Raw genomic sequence first — 20,937 nt, forward strand, 5'->3', positions numbered from 1 at the left:
CTGAGCTGTGGACTTGAAGTGGAATTTATAATTATATTCGATTTTGAGATGTAGAGATTTCAAGTATTTAATTATTCTTCTCTGCAGTCATAAAATTTGATAACTTTAATTAATACTATTCTTCTCAATTTACCATTTACCTAGCTTTTATAAAATTGCCACAAATTTATATAGCATTATTTAATGCGATTTAATTAATGAAGAAAACATCCTCTGCCTCTACATAGATTGGACACAAATTGAAGCAAGACAGTAAGTTTTGTTCATAAATCAAAATGCAATAAAATGCAATTTATTTACAAACATAAATTATATACATATTGCATAAATTCTAGGAGTAATAATTTTTAATAATCATTTTTCTATATATTCACGGTGAAATACATAACAAATCTGATAAAATTGCATCCACAAGAAAAATGACACCAGTACACTCACTCAGCAATAAATTAATATATTAAACAATAGAAGTTGAGTTGCGTTCATCATCAGACGAGGTGGCAGGGGTCCATTTTGACACATGCTTTGGGTATGTCTTAGGCTTAGGAGGCAACGGGGGAGGGTCCATAGGGTGTCGAATTGGCGGTGAAAGAGGAGTCACTCTACTTCCAAAGTAAGCTTCAGCTTGCTCAACTGTGGGCAGCAGACCTGACGAAAGGTCGATGCCCTCATTTGACATCAAAGGAAGACAGTCACCCTCTGAGAGCCGGCCTTTTTGTAGCCACCTAGGAGTGTTTTCTTTATCCTGAAATTTATTATTAAAATAATAATAGGATTTGTCGCTTGATTTAGATTTACAGTGGAAATTATTAATTGAAAGAATGATACCAAATGAGAAATTGAAAATTATGATAAAAAAAAAACTGGGATGTTAACCTGATAGCATGCACTGGAGTGTGAAAATGTAGCCAAAATACCACACATGCAACACCAATAGCTCAGCTCGCAGGCTGGCTCACCTTCAAGAAGTCAGGAAGTTCAAAGTTAATATCAGTGCCTCTTTGATCCTCAAGACGACCACGCTGAGCCCTTTTTAGACCTTCGTACAGCTCTGAAGTGAAAATATTACTTTTATTCAAGGAAAAGAAGGAGATAATACAAATCACGGTGTAACACTCAGGGTTACTTTTTGATTCAGATCCAATAAGTGGGTTCTGCTTATCCAGAAGTTTAAATTAACTGCTCAGAAACTTAATCTCAAATTCAGAAAAGATGCACAAAAAGGTTCATTTCAAATTAAAGAACTAAAATTGCAAAAGAAAAGAATTAATTTTTAATTTTAATTTTAAACGGATTTTAATTGCAAAGCGAGTCAATGCAAAAAATAATAAGAAATTTGTATTTGCAAATTAATTGTGATTTAACTGTCTGTGGTTAGTAGGTGGGGCTAATTTGTGTAGAAAGTGTAATGTGTAACAAAATATCAATTTGGAAAAATATAATAAATAATCAAAATTTCACTCGACGAGCGTTCGGATCGAGTTCACTTAAAGGCACAAATGAGAGGTACTCATCGTGAGCTGTGTGTCGAGATGGTCTCGGCGAGGGGAGCGACCCCTGATGGTGTCGGTGCTTCGAAGGTCGACCAGGTGTTCGGTCGGACGACCGCCGGCTGAGGGTGGTTGGTGACCGGGGTGGTGGTGGTCACACGTGAGCACGAAGCGCTGCAATTGTCGACAGCGCCCCATCCGCAAACGACGCTGGCGGACAGCAGCTCTGCCGGGCTGGACAGTTGCGATAATCAACGGCCCCACAGGGCACCTGGGTTGTACAAGAATTTGGTTTAGTCGACGCGCCCAATTTTCAAAATGAAATAAGGGATGGAATGGTCCAGAAGGTCCATTCGGGATGCCGCCCAATTAAGGGAAAAAATTCTGAAAAGCAACTTACGTTGACTCTTCTCGCAGAACGTTCGTATCCTCCAATTTGCAAGAGGAAGCGGCCAACCTGCTGCTGGCACAGCAGAGGCCGGGTGGTGTTTTCACAACCACTGATCGTGGGCGACTAAACCAAAACTGCACGAGGTCAAAGACCTTTACCCGGGAGTAACCTGTGTGCTCTTTATCAGTGCAGGTGGTGGGGGCACTGATTGGCGGCGAGTGCAAATGCACTTCTTTCTCTCTTCTTCTCGGCACCGCGCACTCGACACTTCTCACACGCAGAATAAAATGTTGACGACGAATAAATTAATTTAAATAAAAGTGTTTGTGTTTTTGTGTGTTCAAGGGAAAGGATTAATTGAGAAAGGAATATTCAGTTTTAAACAATAATTCCAAATCAAAATTCCCAATTATTGTTACATCTCCCCTGCCACCAAAAATAATTTTCGCAGAAAATTATTTCTGTGCTGGGACTTTTTTAAGGTCCTGAACATGAAAAACACCGATATCTTTTCTTTCGTCCTTTTCGTCTACTAATCGGAAAACATTTTCTGCAATCTTTTCTCTCAAAATATAGGGTCCAACAAAATAGGGTAATAACTTAGCTGAAATTCCTGAACCTTTGTTTGAAATTGCGAAATTCCTTTTCATCACTTTATCACCTAACAAAAAATCACCCGGACGTCTCCTCAAATTATAATAATGCCTATTCCGCTCATTAGCATCAACAATTTTCTGTTTAACTAATTCGTGTATTCGTTTCAACTTCGGAAATCGAGCCGCATAATTATCAATTTGATTAGGAGTGTCAAAATCAACACTGTCGCGAACCGCATTTGAACCAGTAAGCGTGGGCTGCCTACCAAAGAAAAGGAAAAATGGTGTAAATCTTGTCGTCTCATGCAAACTACTATTCATCGCAAAAGCAATTTGGGGCAAAAATTTATCCCACTCCTTTTGATTCTCATTGACAAAACAACGCATTACGGTCTCAAAAACACGATTCACTCTCTCCGTCGGGTTTGCTTGCGCATGGTAACGCGGCGAATATTGCAATTTCACGTCATATTTTCTAGCTAAATCTTTAAACTGACCGCTCGTATAAATTTTCGCGTTATCTTGAATCATTAATTGTGGAGCTCCGTAACTCAAAATTGTGGACTCTAACGCATTACAAACTGACTTAGCACTTGAATCTTTCAGCGGAAACAAAAGAACAAATTTGGTGAACAAATCAACTACGCTAAGCACATATTTATTGCCTTTAACACTACGCGGGAATTCTCCAACAATATCACTACACAAAACCTGCCAAGGGCGTTCAACGGGGTGTGAATGCATCAATCCAGCGGGGGCTGCTTGAATCGGTTTTTGTGCGAGACATGTGCGACATTTACTCAAAAACTTGGAAATATCTGCGCGCATTTTTGGCCAATAAAATTGTTCAGAAATTCGATTAAACGTTTTCAAAAAACCAAAATGTCCTGCTTCAGGAAGGCAATGGCACTGTTCAAAAACTTTTTGTCTAGAGCATTTAGGAATTACTAATTTAAATTTTTCCTCATCAAAAGGGTTCCAATTTTTGCACATTTTGTACAATTTATTTTCAATTACTTTAAACAATGGATATTTTTCAGGATTTGATTTTACTTTACTCAACAAATCAAGATACCACTTATCTGTAATTGGATTGCTAAATTTAATTGAAAAAACTTTAACTGCATTGGAATCAAAACTTCTTGACAAAATATCAGGAACAACATTTAATTTACCAGGTCGATGAAAAACTTCAAAATCATATTGCTGCAATTTAATACGCCAATTTGCAAGTCGACCTTTTGGATTTTTCTGATCTTGCAAATATTTAAGAGGCTTATTGTCTGTCACAACAAAGAATTTAGAGTATGAAAGGTATCCTGACAATCGCTCAATAGACCAAATTATCGCCAATGCTTCCTTCTGAATTGTAATATATTTTTGCTCAGTCTCAGAAAGTAATCTGCTCACGTAAAAAATAGGATGCTCTCCATCATCAAATATCTGCGTCAAAACACCTGAAATTCCAACATCAGAAGCATCAGTGTGCAAGTAAAAAGGCTTTGAGAAGTCGGGCAAACGCACCACATTCTCAGAGACGGCTGCTTGCTTCAACGCGACAAACGCACACTCTTGTTCCTCATTCCACGCAAAAGACACATTCTTTTTCAGCATACGCAGCAACGGCTCCGCGGTTGTGCTGAAATCCTTTATCAATCGCCTATAATAAGACAAAGCGCCATAAAATCGCTTCACCTCCTTCTTGTTGGTGGGCCTAGCCAAATTCAAAATTGAAGCTACTTTATCAGGGTCCGTATGCAGGCCAAACTCATCCAAAACATAGCCCAAAATTTTAATTGATTTTCTCAAAAAACGGCATTTATCCCAGTTTGGCGTTAAATTGGCTTCCAATAGCAAACGAAATAATTCTTTCAGCACCTTATAATGCAATTTTAATGTGGGAGTTGCAACAAAAACGTCATCAATGTAAATTCGAATATATTTTCTAATCCACGAGTTCGCGACAACAATATCAATTACACGCATGAAACCCGGACCAGAATTTTTCGCTCCGAATGGGATGACTTTAAATTGAAACTGTCCTTTTTCAGGAATGAAAAATGCTGTTTTTGGTTTACTTTCGGAATCCAATGGAATTTGCCAATACGATTTTTTGAGATCAATTGTGCTCAAAAATTTTACATCTCCTAAACCATCCAAAATATTCATTAATATGGGCACTGCATACGCGTCAGACTCTGTGACTTTATTAATTTCTCGCATATCGACCACAAATCTAGGCTCTTTACCGCGCTGCTCATTTCGCACAAGAAAAACTGGATTATTCCAAGGGCTTATGGCGGGCTCAATCACGTCCAACTCTAACATTTTATCAACTTCTTTTTTCATTAATTCTAACTCGGCGGGTGGAATGTAAAATTGCTTTGTTTTTACTGGCGGTGAATTTCCCGTGTCAATTTTATGCTCCATAACATTTGTGCGTCCAAGACTAGCCGGAAATTTTGACTTAATTTCAGAAATAAAATTATTCAAAATTTCGCGTTGGGCATCGTCCAACTTATCGCCGTCAACTGCTACAGAACTCAAACTGGGCAAAGAAAATTCTTTTTCCGCGCCACCAGAAAAATACCACACTCCGCGCGACAAATCGGGAACAAAACCGGTCTTTAACCAAAAATCAAGCCCAAGAATTAAATCAGATTCAACTGCAGGAACAACCAATGCATTGATTACAAATGACTGTCCTTCCAAACAAATGGGCAAATCAATCTGACCTAAAACTGGCTGACACGATCTATCAGCTAATTGAACGTTTTTAACTTTGGTACTATGAATTTTGAGTCTCAACTTGTCAATTAATTTTCTACCAGGGCCGCCCAAAATACATGTTGACGCGCCTGAATCTAATAAAGCCACAAGTTTAACGTCAAAAATGGTCACTTTCAAAAATACACGATCATCATCCTTAACCCTTTCCTTTAATTCGCCTTCAACTTCGCTTTGAGAATCAAACTCAGTAAACTCTGTTTTATATTTCAAAAACAAAGCACTAATTTTCTCGCGAACTTTCTGCACCTTGATTTTATTAATGTGTCTTTGCCACTCATCATTCATTCTCGCACATTTTCTCCTCGCAAAGCATTTGACTCTTTCAAGACGACAAGATTCGTCTCGCCGTTTCCTTCTGCATGCCTCTCGGTCGCAGAACGCATGTGAAACGCCTTGTGCGCCGCAGCCTTTGCAAAACAAATTACAATTGCGCGACTTACAGGTGCGCCAGCGGTGACCTGCACGCCGACAATTCCAACATGTAATAGGCAAAGTCTCCGCGCCAATGCTCTCTCTTTCATGCTCCGCACTTCCACATTCTGCACTGCATGGCGAACATTTTTGAAGACCATCAATATTTGTCTTACTCTGCTCATGAGTCACGGCTGCATTTTGCGGAACACAAACTTGCCTCGGCGATTCGCCGTACAGCAAACTAGGCTCACGCGAAACACTTCCCAATTCACTCGCATTCTCGGACAAAATTAATTCATCTTCACGTCCCCTGTAAATAAATTCGGGCAAAACAGGATTAGTTGGGGCAGAGGGCTCTTTGTAGCGCTCTATCTGGTCCTGGACACTCTCAATTCGCAAACTTTCTGAAATTAATTCGTCCAAAGAATTAATGAAAGACCAAGGCAATTTTTCTAGCCAAAAAGGATGCAGTCGGTTTTGAATGAAAACAAATTTATCTCGCTCGGGCGGTTCAACGTCAAGCAAGGAAAAAAGTATCCGCATTTCTGCAACATACATATTAACTCGCTCGTGTTCACCCTGCGTGCGGAGACGAATTTGCTCCCACAATCTTTCAATGTAATTTGGAGGGCGAAAATTACGCACAAAATCAGGCACAAAATCGGTCCAACATGACCACCTCTCAAAATTGGCCAAAAACCAATTCCGAACGGGGCCAGAAAACAAATTAAATGCGGTTCTCCAAAACTGTTCATCACTCAATTTGCTTTCGCCAAATTTCAGATTCACCTCCCGCAAAAACAAATCTACGGTCAAATGAGAATCATCTTCACCAGAAAACTTTAAGTTCCATTCCGCGGTCGGAATGACTTTGGCCAGAATACGGGTTTGCTCGGCGCCGTGGCCTGGGCAAAATTCTGCCAGTGGTTCAAATTTACCCGAAGCTGAGTCGAGCTTCATCGGGACAAGACAAAAATTCGGAGACGACATTGCTCAAATCCAATTATCGAATCAAATTTATTTTCTCAAAAATCTCAAAATCGGTATCTCAAAAAATTAATTTGCTCGCACTCTATCAAAGATTACGCCGCAAAAGTTTTTCACGCAAAACCATCAAAACGCGCACGACGGCCGACAACCTTCGCTTACTTTTATCTGTACAATACACTACAAAAATTCCGCAAATTTCTCGGCTCAAAAATTATGCTTCCAAATTCCTAAAATTTAACGAATCGCACAACTATCATTCGAGAATAATTCCAGAGATTTTTCGCTTACGTAACGCTTGTGAAAAGAAAGATCTAGAAACTTTACTCACACTAAATTTACTTTAATTTGCTTTAAACTGCTGGGGTTTAAATTAAGTTGGGCGCCATGTAACACTCAGGGTTACTTTTTGATTCAGATCCAATAAGTGGGTTCTGCTTATCCAGAAGTTTAAATTAACTGCTCAGAAACTTAATCTCAAATTCAGAAAAGATGCACAAAAAGGTTCATTTCAAATTAAAGAACTAAAATTGCAAAAGAAAAGAATTAATTTTTAATTTTAATTTTAAACGGATTTTAATTGCAAAGCGAGTCAATGCAAAAAATAATAAGAAATTTGTATTTGCAAATTAATTGTGATTTAACTGTCTGTGGTTAGTAGGTGGGGCTAATTTGTGTAGAAAGTGTAATGTGTAACAAAATATCAATTTGGAAAAATATAATAAATAATCAAAATTTCACTCGACGAGCGTTCGGATCGAGTTCACTTAAAGGCACAAATGAGAGGTACTCATCGTGAGCTGTGTGTCGAGATGGTCTCGGCGAGGGGAGCGACCCCTGATGGTGTCGGTGCTTCGAAGGTCGACCAGGTGTTCGGTCGGACGACCGCCGGCTGAGGGTGGTTGGTGACCGGGGTGGTGGTGGTCACACGTGAGCACGAAGCGCTGCAATTGTCGACAGCGCCCCATCCGCAAACGACGCTGGCGGACAGCAGCTCTGCCGGGCTGGACAGTTGCGATAATCAACGGCCCCACAGGGCACCTGGGTTGTACAAGAATTTGGTTTAGTCGACGCGCCCAATTTTCAAAATGAAATAAGGGATGGAATGGTCCAGAAGGTCCATTCGGGATGCCGCCCAATTAAGGGAAAAAATTCTGAAAAGCAACTTACGTTGACTCTTCTCGCAGAACGTTCGTATCCTCCAATTTGCAAGAGGAAGCGGCCAACCTGCTGCTGGCACAGCAGAGGCCGGGTGGTGTTTTCACAACCACTGATCGTGGGCGACTAAACCAAAACTGCACGAGGTCAAAGACCTTTACCCGGGAGTAACCTGTGTGCTCTTTATCAGTGCAGGTGGTGGGGGCACTGATTGGCGGCGAGTGCAAATGCACTTCTTTCTCTCTTCTTCTCGGCACCGCGCACTCGACACTTCTCACACGCAGAATAAAATGTTGACGACGAATAAATTAATTTAAATAAAAGTGTTTGTGTTTTTGTGTGTTCAAGGGAAAGGATTAATTGAGAAAGGAATATTCAGTTTTAAACAATAATTCCAAATCAAAATTCCCAATTATTGTTACAACGGAGCTTCCATTATATTAATCAAATAATCTAGCACAATCCATTTTGAATGATTATATACCTTCGCTTTCTGATTGACCCTTAATATTTGCTCTTGGCCCAGGTACCCTAAGCGTATTTTCATGAGTTTCAATCAATCTTGGCACGGCTCCCTTCTTGCTCCTCGATTCCTGATGAAGGAAATGATTTTAAAAACACGCTTTAAAATTAAATCTTTATCAACAATTGTATGTCAACAGCAGGCTTAGCAGAAAAAGCATATTTTTTTTTACAAACCCTGGTTTTATCCATGAAAGCCGAGTCTCTCCTGAGAAAACGTCCAAATATTCCAGACCCATGATCAGAGCTCCAGTCCTCGGACTAAAAAGCAATTTTCTATTTCCAAGCTGAAGCTTAAAAATGCAGATTTGACTTACCTTTACAGATCCATGATCTGATCCCTGTGTGCTCTCAGTGGGTTTCCCTTGGAGTAATTCTTCAAAAACCTTGTTCGTGATCTCATCTAATGTAGATTTACTGCCTTTAACGGGGCCTATAGTCCAAGTCTCATGAAACTTGCTCATTAACCAAAATTCATTATTTACCTGAAGTATTATTTATGCAAACTTGCAGCCTTTCATTTTCTACAAATGCGATGGCTCGATTTATATCAAGAGGAGTTGTATCACATATCTGAAACATGTTCTGTCAAATATTCTACACTGCAAGTCACAACTACACTATACCAAAGTAACAGTAGCATTTTCTAGTTTAAGGCCATGTTTGTTGAGGATTGGCTTCAACACTTCCGCTAGGGTCTTAGAGGCTTTTGCCTTCACACCTAGAGTCTTTTTGCTAGGAAGATCAAGTCGAAATACGACTCTCTGCTCTACTCGAACTTCTTTTCCGCTAAGCACTGTACTCTCGTCTGATAAGTTGACACACTGGAATAAAAGACTCTTTTTAGATAAATAATAAACTTTTGAAAAAATGACACAAATATTATTTTTCTCACAGCTCGAGTTTGAACCGAGTTTTTAAGCTTTTTTACTTACATTTGACTGCCCAGACACGAATAATTCAAATGTGCTGAACTGTAACCCTCTTTTCTCAAGAAGACGAGAGATTAATTGCTTTGCATTGTCTCCTCGGACAGTAGAAATAACTGTTGTGGCACCATCAGGAAGTATTACTCTGCAAAGCTCTCCTGTTTGACTCACATCACCAAGGGAAACAGACTAACCAAAAATTAATCAATATAAAAAGTAATAATCTTTGCTTATTATTAATAAATACCTGTCTGCTATTGTTATTTCTCTGTATGAGAGCCAAGTCTGAGGAAGCAAGAGATGATCTACTGCCAGTCAGCTCCGAACGCACTGAACTTGAATCGTCTTGTACTCTTTCTTCCCCTCTGTCCCTCGACTTTGATCTTGCTTGGCCGGAGTGTTTGCGGCCCCATGGCAAGAGTGATTTCCGTCTTCGATCCTCTGCGTCACTTTGACTTTTCTTGAGCTTTGAAAACCATGCATAAACATTCAGAGATTAAAAATTTAAAAAAAAAATCACCTTCACCCCTACCTTTCCTGGGTTTGGCTCATCTCTTGCGTGCAAGATGAGGTCGGGGTCTAGATCACCACAGCCCGAATACTCAGTTGCATCTTTGTGCGAATCACATTTCAAAAAGCGCGGATAACTATCAAACTTCATCAAATTGAAAATCTGCTTCTGCGTTGCCACAAACAAGTCCTCTTTGGCATCTTCGAGACCATCTTTAGTAGCCTGTCGCGCTTGCGAGTCGACGTTTACAGGCTCAGGAGCACCAGAGCAGAGGTGCTTCTGGAAAATGTTACGAGCTAGCGCCCTCCTCGCGCAAGGATCTTTCAATCTGCGGTATTTCTCGCACGCTACCCAAAAATAGATGTTTTCGTGACTGAACTCCTTCTTCAAAAATTCCTGCAATCAAACATTTTAATGTTGCAGTTTGAAAATAATGGGAATTTTCAGTTATGAAGAGTCAATTTCAATGTGTGCCTGATTAACTAGCCAATCAGAGTAAAAGAAAAACTTAACTAACCGAGAAGACATGCATTCCATTTGGGTCATCAAGCAATTTCTCAAAGGAGTCGAAGCAGTTTTGTTTCGAGGGGTCCACTTCGCTTCCGTCAACTTGGTTCCTAATGTGTGAGCTAAAATTCCCTCTTACCTCTGCATTTTCCTTGTGGCTCTGAAAAAAGACACAAACACAAATAATTAAATCATTGTATTGTCTTGTGAAAGAATTAAATTTAAGTCAAACATTTTGTAGAGTGCTTTGTAAAGGGTGATAAGCTTTTAAGCTCTTTTAAAAAGTGCTTAAAAGCCATAATATTATAACGCTTGCACAAAAACATACAAAAATAAAAATAAATATGTAATACTAACACACCTAAATTTGAACACACACGCACATATATTATATGAATTTGTCGAAAAGGAAATTCCGCATTGCAGATTTTCATGTATGAAAATGAACACAACGATAAAAAAAAAACATAATCAAACTCTGCTATCAACTCATGCCTAAATCCAACTGAAAAGTTTCTACCAAGTTTGTTTGTTCTTGAGCTACAGGAAACCATAAATAACAATAAAATTTAGTCAAGGTAAATAAATGGAAAACACGCATCAAAAAACATAAACTGTGAGGGAGTGCAAAGGGGTTTTTCTCACGGAAGTGCTCATCACACAGATAAGGCTAGGGATATACCGCAGCCAACAATACCTCTCCAACAATGTATCTACCGCACGCGCCCCAAAGTGGGGTCAACGGAGGCGGCATTTTGGGCGACGGCAGCTTTTCGTCCTCCTCGTCGTGGGTGGCTCGGTGCAAAAATCCCAGGTATGAGCCACTGCACCACTTTTTGAATGGTTGCTCGCACTAAATAAGCATGTTAAAAATCTTTAGCAATTGAGATGCTACCGCTCACATTTAATTTGATTTGCTGCAACTAAGCAAACTGCGCCTGCCTGGTTTGTGGTCAAGTTGCTTATTAAATAACATGTAATTTAAAAAAAAAAAAAAAAAGACTAGCATATGGCTCAAACAGGAAATTAAGAACTATCGCAATGCTACTATCTCTAATAAGATTAACTATAAATTATCAAAAATTTATGTTAGTTGACATTGTTCTTAAGCCCAAATAAGATTTTTAGCCTCAATTTTATAACTCAAAATTGTATGCAATATCAAACGCTATATGGTTAAAAAATGACCTGTCAATGTTATTGTTATTATTGTTTTTTGTTAATACTGTATTAAAAGAATCCCTTATTTATATCCTACCCTTGGGTCGTACGCAAAGAATCTCATGTACATCCCTGCAGAGCTGCGTTTCACAGCGATCTCCTTGCTATCAACCTTCAACAGGTCCCTATCTAGTCCCACGGTTTTGCGCCGAAGACTTTTCCTGAGAAGCATAGCGCACTGCTTGCAGGAACTGCTGTGCACAAGAACTACGCCCTGCTGCGCGAACAGGAAAACCGCCGCAGACGACCGCTGAATCATTTGCCTGACGTCAAACAAAAATCTGTTTACCAACATTGCTGCTGGGGCACCTAAGTTTCAATGAAAGCCATAGGAGAAAACCCCTTTATTATTCCAGTTGAGTTGAGGTGAAGCCTTGACGTAAACATACATACATTTCGCCAACAAGCCTAACACCACTATAATAATTGCTGCTTATGATGACAACAAGGAGGAAGATATTCTTCGCAGAACAACAACTAAAATTTTCCCACTTTCTCTGTGGAGAACCATATTAGAAATTTGATACTGGACGGAGTAATCAAAATAAAAAATCATTGAACAAAAGTTTTAATGGTTATAAAATTTGAATTTTTTTTAATAATATTGGACTATGTGTTCTAAAATAATTGTTCACCTTTCCATTTGCACAGGACTCTGATTCAAATCCCTGAAGGAATATTTATTACAACAAACATCACCCACGCCCAGCGTTTTATAATATCATTTTTTGAGCAGTAGACGTCGCCAGTGGATATTAAAAAAATAATCACGTCCCATTTCAAAGCACACTTGAAGAATGTAACGTAGTTCCGAGTAATAAAAAGATGCTCGGCAGGCACTCAACAGACACTCAAGTCGGCGGGTTGATATTTTTCAGCAATTTAGTGGGACAGACTCTTGCGAACCCCAAAATTACAAATCACCGCTGTTACCAGCGTAAAGAAAAAAAGCCCAATAAGTTGACCTTATTCCAACAGGTAATATACGCAGGTACTCCAGCGCATGCGTTTTAACTGTGGTCTTGGTACGATCTAAGTAAGTTAGAAGATCCTGTCAACGCATGCACCTGTATTCTCAGAGCACAAGGGATGCAATTTCGCTCGCTTAAATGCCTTTTTAACCGCAATAATACTTTGAAGTTTACTCTAAACTAATTAAAAACATAGGCAAGTTCCTTAAAGACGGATTGACAATGAGCACCAAAGGCAATCCTTTTCTACAAAATTTTGGAAACGATTGATTTTATTAATTTACCATTTTCATTTAAACGGTTGTGAACAAATTGAAAGAGGAATAAGTGATAAAGGCGCTGCTCACTCAGCCAGACGTGCAAGCCTCAGCGAGGCGCGGGCAACAAAGGTGCCCATTGTCAATTTATCGCAACGCAAGTAGAGAACGAGACAGACGCAAAAAGATGACCTGGCCATACAGCAAAATTGCGAGCTAACGAACACAATATCCACTTGGCACTAATTGCCAATTTGCGTCCCCACCCATAGTAAATATCAAAATGGTAAAAAGGGAAGGCCATATGCTGTGCGCAAGACTCCATTCATCGCAGAATTAATAACAAGGCGGCTGACGAGTGCATGATTTCCAATCAAAGTTACTCACAAACTGCAGTCTAGCGGGCAGGGTGAAGGAGCGGGGACCGGCCAGGGGTTTGGGGGGCTTGTGGGCCGCGGCGGCCTCCTGTTCGCCGCCGCTCATGCCAGCGCTGACTGATTGACTGCCTTGAATCACGCCAGCCCCGCCGCTCGATGCTCGTCCACTGGAGCTTTTACCTCCACTCCTCCACTCGCGAACCTTACTGTATTCTGCGCTCCGTATAATTTTGTGATGATCCCCGATTGGTTTCCACTTTAACTTTCAACTCAATTAAAACGCTTAAGAAGCAAATCAATCCGCGCGTTGAAGTTGATTACACGGGAAGTGCTAAAATTTGTGCACTTTTCGTGAGATGGTCGTAAACAAAATTTAGATTTCGATGAAAAAAGAAATCGCGCGATGCCTGTTGCAAGCAGCGAAAGGAAAGTGAGATCTTGTGTGCGTAGCAGAGCGTCCGTCCACTTATAGTGTAGCCATTCCAAAAATAAAATTTTGATTTACTGCTTCGCGGTTGCAACATGCATAAAGCGCTTTTGGCAAGCGTTTCCAAGATGCTCCAGTGATTTTTATGTATTTTGAGACAGAAAATGTAAATTTACAAAAATAATTTATATTTGAGTAAACACGCGCCTTTCCCACTCTGTGCTAAGTGAGTGCGTTTTATTATTCTCATACAAGTTCCTTTGCCCCTGACCCAAATTTCTGCCCCACTCGGAGCTGCTGCCCCACCCTCAGTCACCCTCCTCAACACATCTCTGTTGTTTCGACCATCTCAAAAGATTCATCCCGATGATTAAAAGAAGAGCTTTGATGTGGAGCAAAATAAACAGCGACTATCCAGCCTGGATATTACTAGATCTGCAAAATGTTTCTTGCCCACAGAATCAAAGAAGCGACATCTGTGAAAGTCGACCTCTAGCAGGCCCCCACTGCTACTTTTTGCTGTGGAAACTAATGGCCTTGTCTAACTTTCACGGTCGATTAGGCTTGCTTTTTTTAGAGGTTTACTTGCCGTAATATTAAATACGTAAATATTCCATGTGAAAACTTAAAATGTTCAAATTAAAAAAAAAAAATTGTTGAAAATATCAAAATGGAAATTTACATTAATTTTGGTCGGATTAAAACTTCACTATAAATTTAAAAAAAAAAATACTCACATCAGACTCCTCGTCTGGCGCTGGCTGGGGTGAATGGGTTCTTGGAGCAAGAGAGGGTGGTTGCATTGGGTGTTGATGATGTGTTGGATGCTTTCGCCTCCTTCGTTGTCTGCCCTGGTCCAACCTAGCCAAATCTTGCAAACTGCCCCAATGGTCTATTGAGGTCATTGACTCGTCACCCGATGGCACAGCTGGGCAAATTGCTGGCAAATCTTCCAGGCTATGTGCTTCTAGGCCATATACCTGACAACATAAACACATTTTTGTCAGAAAATATTAAAGGTCCAACAGAAGAGATTGTTATTGAGAAAATAAGGCCAGATTCTTAATTATTATATTTATTTCTTCAAATTTAATTTTTTCGATTATAGCTAAGGCACAAAATTATTGGGGATTTCTATTTGACTTTAGCAAGATAGTGTACATACTTTTGAAAGGTCATGTGTTAGTTGGAAAAGATTGGGGCAGAAAGATTTAAAAGCTGGAGGTTAAAAGAAAATTAGTTTAATAATATTTGCAACTTTAAAATTAGTATGACCATGTAAATAATTGCACTGCAGAATTGCAAAGTGGGTAAATTTTGACACTTTCTCCCCTGCGAAGTAAAGAGAGGCTACTTAATAATTTAATGCACTAGACTAATGAGCTAAGCCATTTTTTTTACAAAACAAAAAATATGATCCTTGCATACCTTTGGACTAAGTTTCCGCATCTGCACCACAGGTGGATCTGGCATGGCCCGAACAGTCAGTCTATCTTGAAGGGAGTCTTCATCCCGAAAGCCAATGCCAGAGTCTGAGTTGCTCGAGGGACAACTACTAGCGTTGCTCCTTGGTGGTGGCGGTGGAGGCGAAGCGGCAGCGGTGAGTGAGGCAATGGCTCGCAGAATTGGATCTGCATGAGAGGGAAACTCCGCACATCCGACTCCATTAGGCGTGCAAGCAACTCTGAAGGCGGCAGCTCGTTGCAAGTGAGCATGATGAGGGTGCAATGAGGGATCAATCATGAACACATGGCACGCAGAACCAGCCTCGGAAGCAGTCACAAGACCAAAGAATCGTCTGTCGTCAGCACAAGCACCACAAAAGGCAACTCGCTCAGCACCAAATTCAGCAATGCTGGCTCCGCTGGCGTCACTGAGTAAAACCGAGTGGCGTCTTCGGACGGAGAGGGCGACAACTGTGTGCACACGACGCTCTGCTCGCATTCGACGAACACAACTCCGAATGACGGCAAGTCTAAATAGAAAAAGAATTGTGTTTTTCAATAAGGTTACAGGTAGATATTTTGATGCAATTACCTCGAGCCAGGAGTGAGGTGCCGAGGTAGTTCTATTGTTCCCAGGTAGCCAACAACGGCACGCAGCTCAGCTGGAGGTGCAGCATTTCTTGGTGACAAACGTACTGCGTTTCTCACAGGTGTGTCTTCGTCAGATTCACTGCTACTTGATCTTTCGTGCCAGTGAGGAGACACGTGTAGTCTGGAATTTAAAATTTATTATCCTGTTTTAATTTTAGTTTAAAAAAAGAAAAACCTCAGGCGACCGCAACTGGAACCTATCAGACGGACAACGGTGTCGTGCGGAAGTCGAGCAACATTTCGACCGTTCACGGCCACCAATGCATGGCCAGGTTGCAGTCCTGCGGCCTCGGCTGGGCTTCCAGGTACGATACAACTCAGAAGACAAGGTTGCTGTCCAGATATGGTAAATCCAAAGCCATAAGCACCACGCACAACGTCAACACAGCATAAGTTGTGCTGAGACGCAGCGTTTAGGCCTTGCGAGCGCCGCTTCCTCCGTCGCACTTGATGCATTCCTGCAGATAAATTTGTTTATTTTATTTCAAATCAATTTGCCATTTTGAGATCTTCAATATTAATTAATAATGATTATTTCTGCGGTGTTAATGGAATATGTAAACAATTAATTTTTAGAGTATATTCATTGCAATTTTTGTAAAATATTTTAGTCCATCTGGACAATACGACAAGTAAATTTTCATCAAACTGATTGCAAAACATGATTTATTGAAATTATAAAGACAGATTTAACATGTATATATTTCAATGCACTTGTGAAAACATTGCATAATTGCAAATCAACACCTTAGAAAAAGAAAGTGTTTTCTTGTTGCACTTTATAAACTATGAAAAAAAGTGTCAAACAACTCATGTCATATGGTGATTAAAAACCTGTACTGAGGCATTTTAGCTTTGCAAATGTTCACCAGTTTCCACTCACAAAGCTTTTGAACGGATGAGATTGAAAAAAATACGGTTTTGGTGGCGGAAAATCAAAATTTCACTCGTTGAACTTCCCAATACGTGTGTGCGAAAGGGATCAAGTCGATTTCAAAAAATCTCCCATTAGAAGCATCAATGGCTATTTCTAATTAAGATGGTGCAACGTACTTCACCACGCAGTACCCGAAGCTCAAATAGTCTTCATCATAATGTCCCAAGAAAGGTGATTAATTTCAGAAAACAATACGAAAACATAAACGAAGGCAGCTACGCACGGCAACGGACAACTTGACTGAACTCCAACATTCACAATCACAAAATTGCCTCGGGCGCTTGACTCGCACTGCCACCTGTCTGCAATTATTTCAACTAAATTCCTCTCCTATTGTTCGCTATTGGCAAACTTGTGGAGCCGCGCTCTACAAAAAATAATGCAAAGCACAAAGAGGAGTTTAGAGAGTTAAATTGGATGAAATATTAGTTTGCAATAATAGCGGAAGAATAGCGCAAAATTAATGCATATTTTCCTATTAATTAAATTATTTGAAAAAAATTAATCATGAATATTTTGCTTGATTTTATTTTTATTGTGATTTCTTCATACAACTGTACTATATTTGAATTTTATACAGAAATTCATAAATATACATATTGATACATATATTCGGAAGCATTTTTTTCATTACTTTCTAAAATTTGATCTCCATCTTCCACTCATTGGTTGATGATTTTCATAGCACTCAACAACAATGGAAATATTTACAAAAATACAAAAGGTCTCATATTTTGAAAAATATACCTGCCCTAATGGGAAATAATATCTTGCGAAGTTATTTACAAATTTTGCAAAGGAATTTCCTCTAAAAAACCGTACACCTGCTGTACACATTTGCAACATTTTGAGCAGGTCTCCGAAGCAGAGAATTATTAACAAAGCAGCTTTAACAAATTCGAAATCCATATTAAATGGAATTTCGACATCAGTTTGTGGGCAGAAGGCGCAAGGCGAATGACATGCTTAGACACACAGCAGGACACTATAGCAATTGGACACAAAAACGGTGGTATGAGCGAAATAAAAATTTATAATTTAATTGTCCGGATTCTTGTGGTAAAATGCATTGTATTGAAATTCACTACCTTCTCTTATATTGGTAGTAAAAATTCATATATATGTGGATTGCAAGAAAAATTAAAGTAAGTCTTTTAATAAATTTGCAAATGATAGTAAAATAGGTTCAGAGGGGTGCAAATATCAATGGAATTTGTGAGCTTATAACTTAAAAAAAAAAACGATCAACTCATAAATTTACCCATGAAACATAAAGGTTGAAATATAGTGCATTTTCCCAATATTGAACTTACAATCCACAGCAACCATCGTTTTACTCTCATGAAACCACTGAATAATTAAGTATAACTAATTAAATAGCCTGAACATCACCTAAATAAGATATCATATCATGGTCCCAGGCTTTGGAGGCAAGTTTGTGCGGGATGGGGCTACTTTTAAACAAAAAAATTATAAGGTCCCACCCCTTGTTTTTATGTGTGCGTGCATGCTACGGAAGGGCTCACTGTGGCGGGCTGTATTCAATGCCCGGCTGGTTGGCTCCACGGCCCCTTCCACGGCCTCGTCCGCGCCCCCTGCCCCTTCCCCGTCACCTTCGTGCATCTGGCATGCCTATATTGGAAGTGGTTTTCTCCAGGTAGGCCAGGGGTCCCTGCAGACCAGCCTGCATGGCCCCAGATGGTCCGGGGAATCCCATCGGGCCTCTCGGCGGGCCCTGCATGAACATCATTTGCTGCTGACCCGGGTGACCCGCAGCTGGAGACATAGGTGGTCCCTGAGAGATTGGTTTCAATTACACAAGAATTAATTTTAAAATTGGTTAATTCTTACTTGCTGCATTTGTTGCTGTTGTTGTATAAGGTGTTGCTGCTGAAGTTGTTGCTGCTGCTGCTGCTGCAGGACAACTGGATTAGGAGGTCCTTGCGGGCCCATTACAGGCACCTGGAAATTAGCCGTTTATACTATTATCGGTTCAAAGATGATCTTAGATTTTAATATACTTGATTGGGCATCATTACCCCCGGCGGAGGCTGTGGTTGTGGTGCAGGCTGTCCAGGGGTGATTTGGCCTGGAGGTACTGGGCCGTGTGCTGGAGACTTTTGCCAACTCTGCAAATCTGCCAGAAGATTCTGCCACTGACCAATTTTTTCGTGATGCCTGTGGAGCAACTCTTCTTTCCTCATCAGTTCCAGTTTCAATTCTTGGATATCCTACAAGATTTCACATTAAGCTAAAAATTTATATAAATTTAAAGATTAAAACCTCTTTCACAATAAGTTCTGGCTTCAACGCAGAAAGTAAAAATCTTCGTTGCAAGAAAAAAGCTTCCATTTGTCTTGCAAGGTCAACAAATTTTACATTTACTTGTTCAACCTCCGATCTGAGCTCATCCCACTCCATTTTCTGTGTGTCATCTTTTGTTAAAACGGTCAAGCAAGCCTTAAAAATATTCATTGCAATTAGAAATTAAATATGAATTTAAGTATTTTCTGCCTTTTACCTGGAAGGCCTCCTCAAACTCGTCTACAATGTTTCCATTCCCGTTCGTGGTTGCAGCCATTTTTACGCTCGCACGAAAATTTGTGATTAGTTTTAAAAGTTCTTCCAGCCGCTCTGATGGGACAACATGTAAATTTGATTGAGGAAATTTGCAGTTTCCAATAAAAATTGCGAAAAATTGATTTGACCGGCAAGATTTGTGTTTTTATGGCTTTTTTTACCTCCCCCTTTCAACAAAGTCGTGACCATTCGTGACAGCGGCAATGTATTTGAGGCAGTGCTACTATAAAGTAGAGGGGATGAAAATTGTGCACCGCAATCACACGAGCCCCCTTCCAATCATCAACTTCCCCTCTAATCTCTCTCCCCTTACTTGCTCAAAATATCAATAAATACTCAGCTGTTTCAGGAAGATTTCTGGACCATGCAGTTCTAAAAGTTTTTATTTGTGCTGAGGCAATTTCGTAATTCTGTTGCTGCATAACGTAATTTTAAGTCGAAGAAATGGGCAATTCGGTATCCGCTGCTGAGGCGGTGGCCGCCCATGTGACCGGTTCAATGCCTAAAGGTCACCCAAACGTGTCTTCTGCAGGGGGGATGGAGCCACCACCTGAATGCCCAATGCACAAAAAAGCAGACTCTGCTCCAAAAACCGAGGTAAAACAAAACATTAAAATCGTATTCATATCCACTAAATAAAATATTTTAAAAAATGGTTAATTCCTCTTATGATGTTGTTGTGATTTAATTTATTTCGAATGAAAAAAAATCATAAAAACATTTGTTTTTCCAGCCCGTCTTGATGAGCGAGTGTCCGGTAGGTGGAGGAAATGATATCAATCCAACAAACATGGTATTTATTATGCAATGCTGACTAAATACAAAAATTCCATTTTGAACCCTCCTTCTTCAGATGCCACCACCTAATCAGCAGCCCTCGGCTGGACAGCCTTTCCCCTTGCCTACCGAACGACAAGTCTCTTCGATTCCCAAAATTGGTGAAAATAAAGAGTTCTGGGTCTACCCTTCGCAACAGATGTTCTGGAATGCTATGCTCCGCAAGGGTTGGCGATGGAAGGAGGAAGACATCAAGCAACAGGACATGGGTCACATCATTAGAATTCACAACGCCAACAATGAGCAAGCGTGGCGAGAGGTGCTCAAGTGGGAGGCTTTGCATGCCAAGGAGTGCGGTGATCCCCGACTCAAAAGCTTTGGTGGAAAAGCCAAGGATTATTCACCCAGAGCCAGAATAAGGCAAATGCTTGGGTTAGCAAATTTAAATATGTCATTAAATTTGCAAGAATAAACACTTATGAGATTGACTTTTCAGCTACGAACTGCCATTCGACCGCCACGACTGGATAGTCGATAGATGTGGAAAAGATGTGCGCTACGTGATTGATTATTATGACGGTGGAGATGTTGACGGCAACTCGTATCAATTTGCCTTGCTTGACGTACGTCCAGCTATGGACTCTTTTGAAAACGTCTGGGATCGCATGAAGGTTGCATATTGGCGATGGAAATACGAGCGGGAAGAAAAACAAGATCACCAGTCAAGTAGTTAAGGGTTTTCTTTCATCTCATTCGAAGACCTTATTTAGACAGTTATTTAAAAATTAAATTCTCCGTCAGCATAATTATAACTCCCTCAAGCAAAATGGAAATATGTTGTATTAATTTGCATTACAAGAACGCCATATTGCTGAATGTGCTATACGCTTGATGGGTTCTTGTGAAACTCACAATTTTTATATTAGCCTGATTTCTGGTTTAATAAGCCCAAAGAATAAAAATAGAGCTTTGCAAAACTAATTGAAAAAGAAAAATTTG

General features: G+C 40.0%; 3 protein-coding genes across 10 annotated transcripts; 1 reads left to right on the forward strand and 2 right to left on the reverse strand.

The window, feature by feature from the left end:
* Nucleotides 1-329: 329 nt before the first annotated feature.
* On the reverse strand, nt 330-16,856 carry LOC132204013 (regulator of G-protein signaling loco). Of its 8 annotated transcripts, none has more exons than XM_059632217.1 (17): nt 16,698-16,856; nt 15,820-16,102; nt 15,586-15,765; nt 14,977-15,523; nt 14,286-14,528; nt 10,993-11,148; nt 10,306-10,455; nt 9,810-10,184; nt 9,525-9,743; nt 9,284-9,466; nt 8,975-9,172; nt 8,834-8,921; nt 8,666-8,781; nt 8,526-8,609; nt 8,311-8,419; nt 960-1,051; nt 330-745 (listed from the first exon to the last, which is right to left on the reverse strand). In XM_059632217.1, exons 2-17 carry the CDS (start codon nt 16,098-16,100, stop codon nt 458-460), a joined length of 3,309 nt encoding a protein of 1,102 aa, XP_059488200.1. In that variant the 5' UTR covers nt 16,101-16,102; nt 16,698-16,856; the 3' UTR covers nt 330-457. The 8 variants fall into 8 exon arrangements, 5 of the variants coding, with proteins under 5 accessions (XP_059488200.1, XP_059488199.1, XP_059488202.1 ...); XM_059632216.1 differs by having other exon boundaries at nt 9,798-10,184; XR_009442493.1 differs by having other exon boundaries at nt 607-745; nt 877-1,051; nt 9,798-10,184.
* A 953-nt stretch (nt 16,857-17,809) lies between these two features.
* LOC132203958 (mediator of RNA polymerase II transcription subunit 28) lies at nt 17,810-19,385 on the reverse strand. Its single transcript, XM_059632136.1, has 5 exons — nt 19,103-19,385; nt 18,865-19,041; nt 18,603-18,812; nt 18,433-18,543; nt 17,810-18,376 (listed from the first exon to the last, which is right to left on the reverse strand). Exons 1-5 carry the CDS (start codon nt 19,160-19,162, stop codon nt 18,191-18,193), a joined length of 744 nt encoding a protein of 247 aa, XP_059488119.1. The 5' UTR covers nt 19,163-19,385; the 3' UTR covers nt 17,810-18,190.
* A 94-nt stretch (nt 19,386-19,479) lies between these two features.
* Nucleotides 19,480-20,927, forward strand: LOC132203957 (holocytochrome c-type synthase). Its single transcript, XM_059632135.1, has 4 exons — nt 19,480-19,758; nt 19,895-19,954; nt 20,015-20,370; nt 20,435-20,927. The coding sequence occupies exons 1-4, from the start codon at nt 19,606-19,608 to the stop codon at nt 20,670-20,672; spliced, it is 807 nt and encodes a 268-aa protein (XP_059488118.1). The 5' UTR covers nt 19,480-19,605; the 3' UTR covers nt 20,673-20,927.
* Nucleotides 20,928-20,937: the final 10 nt, after the last annotated feature.

This window comes from Neocloeon triangulifer, unplaced genomic scaffold (genome assembly GCF_031216515.1).
Source record: "Neocloeon triangulifer isolate White Clay Creek 2 clone unplaced genomic scaffold, ASM3121651v1 ptg000020l, whole genome shotgun sequence".
In the NCBI taxonomy this organism is placed as follows: domain Eukaryota; kingdom Metazoa; phylum Arthropoda; class Insecta; order Ephemeroptera; family Baetidae; genus Neocloeon; species Neocloeon triangulifer.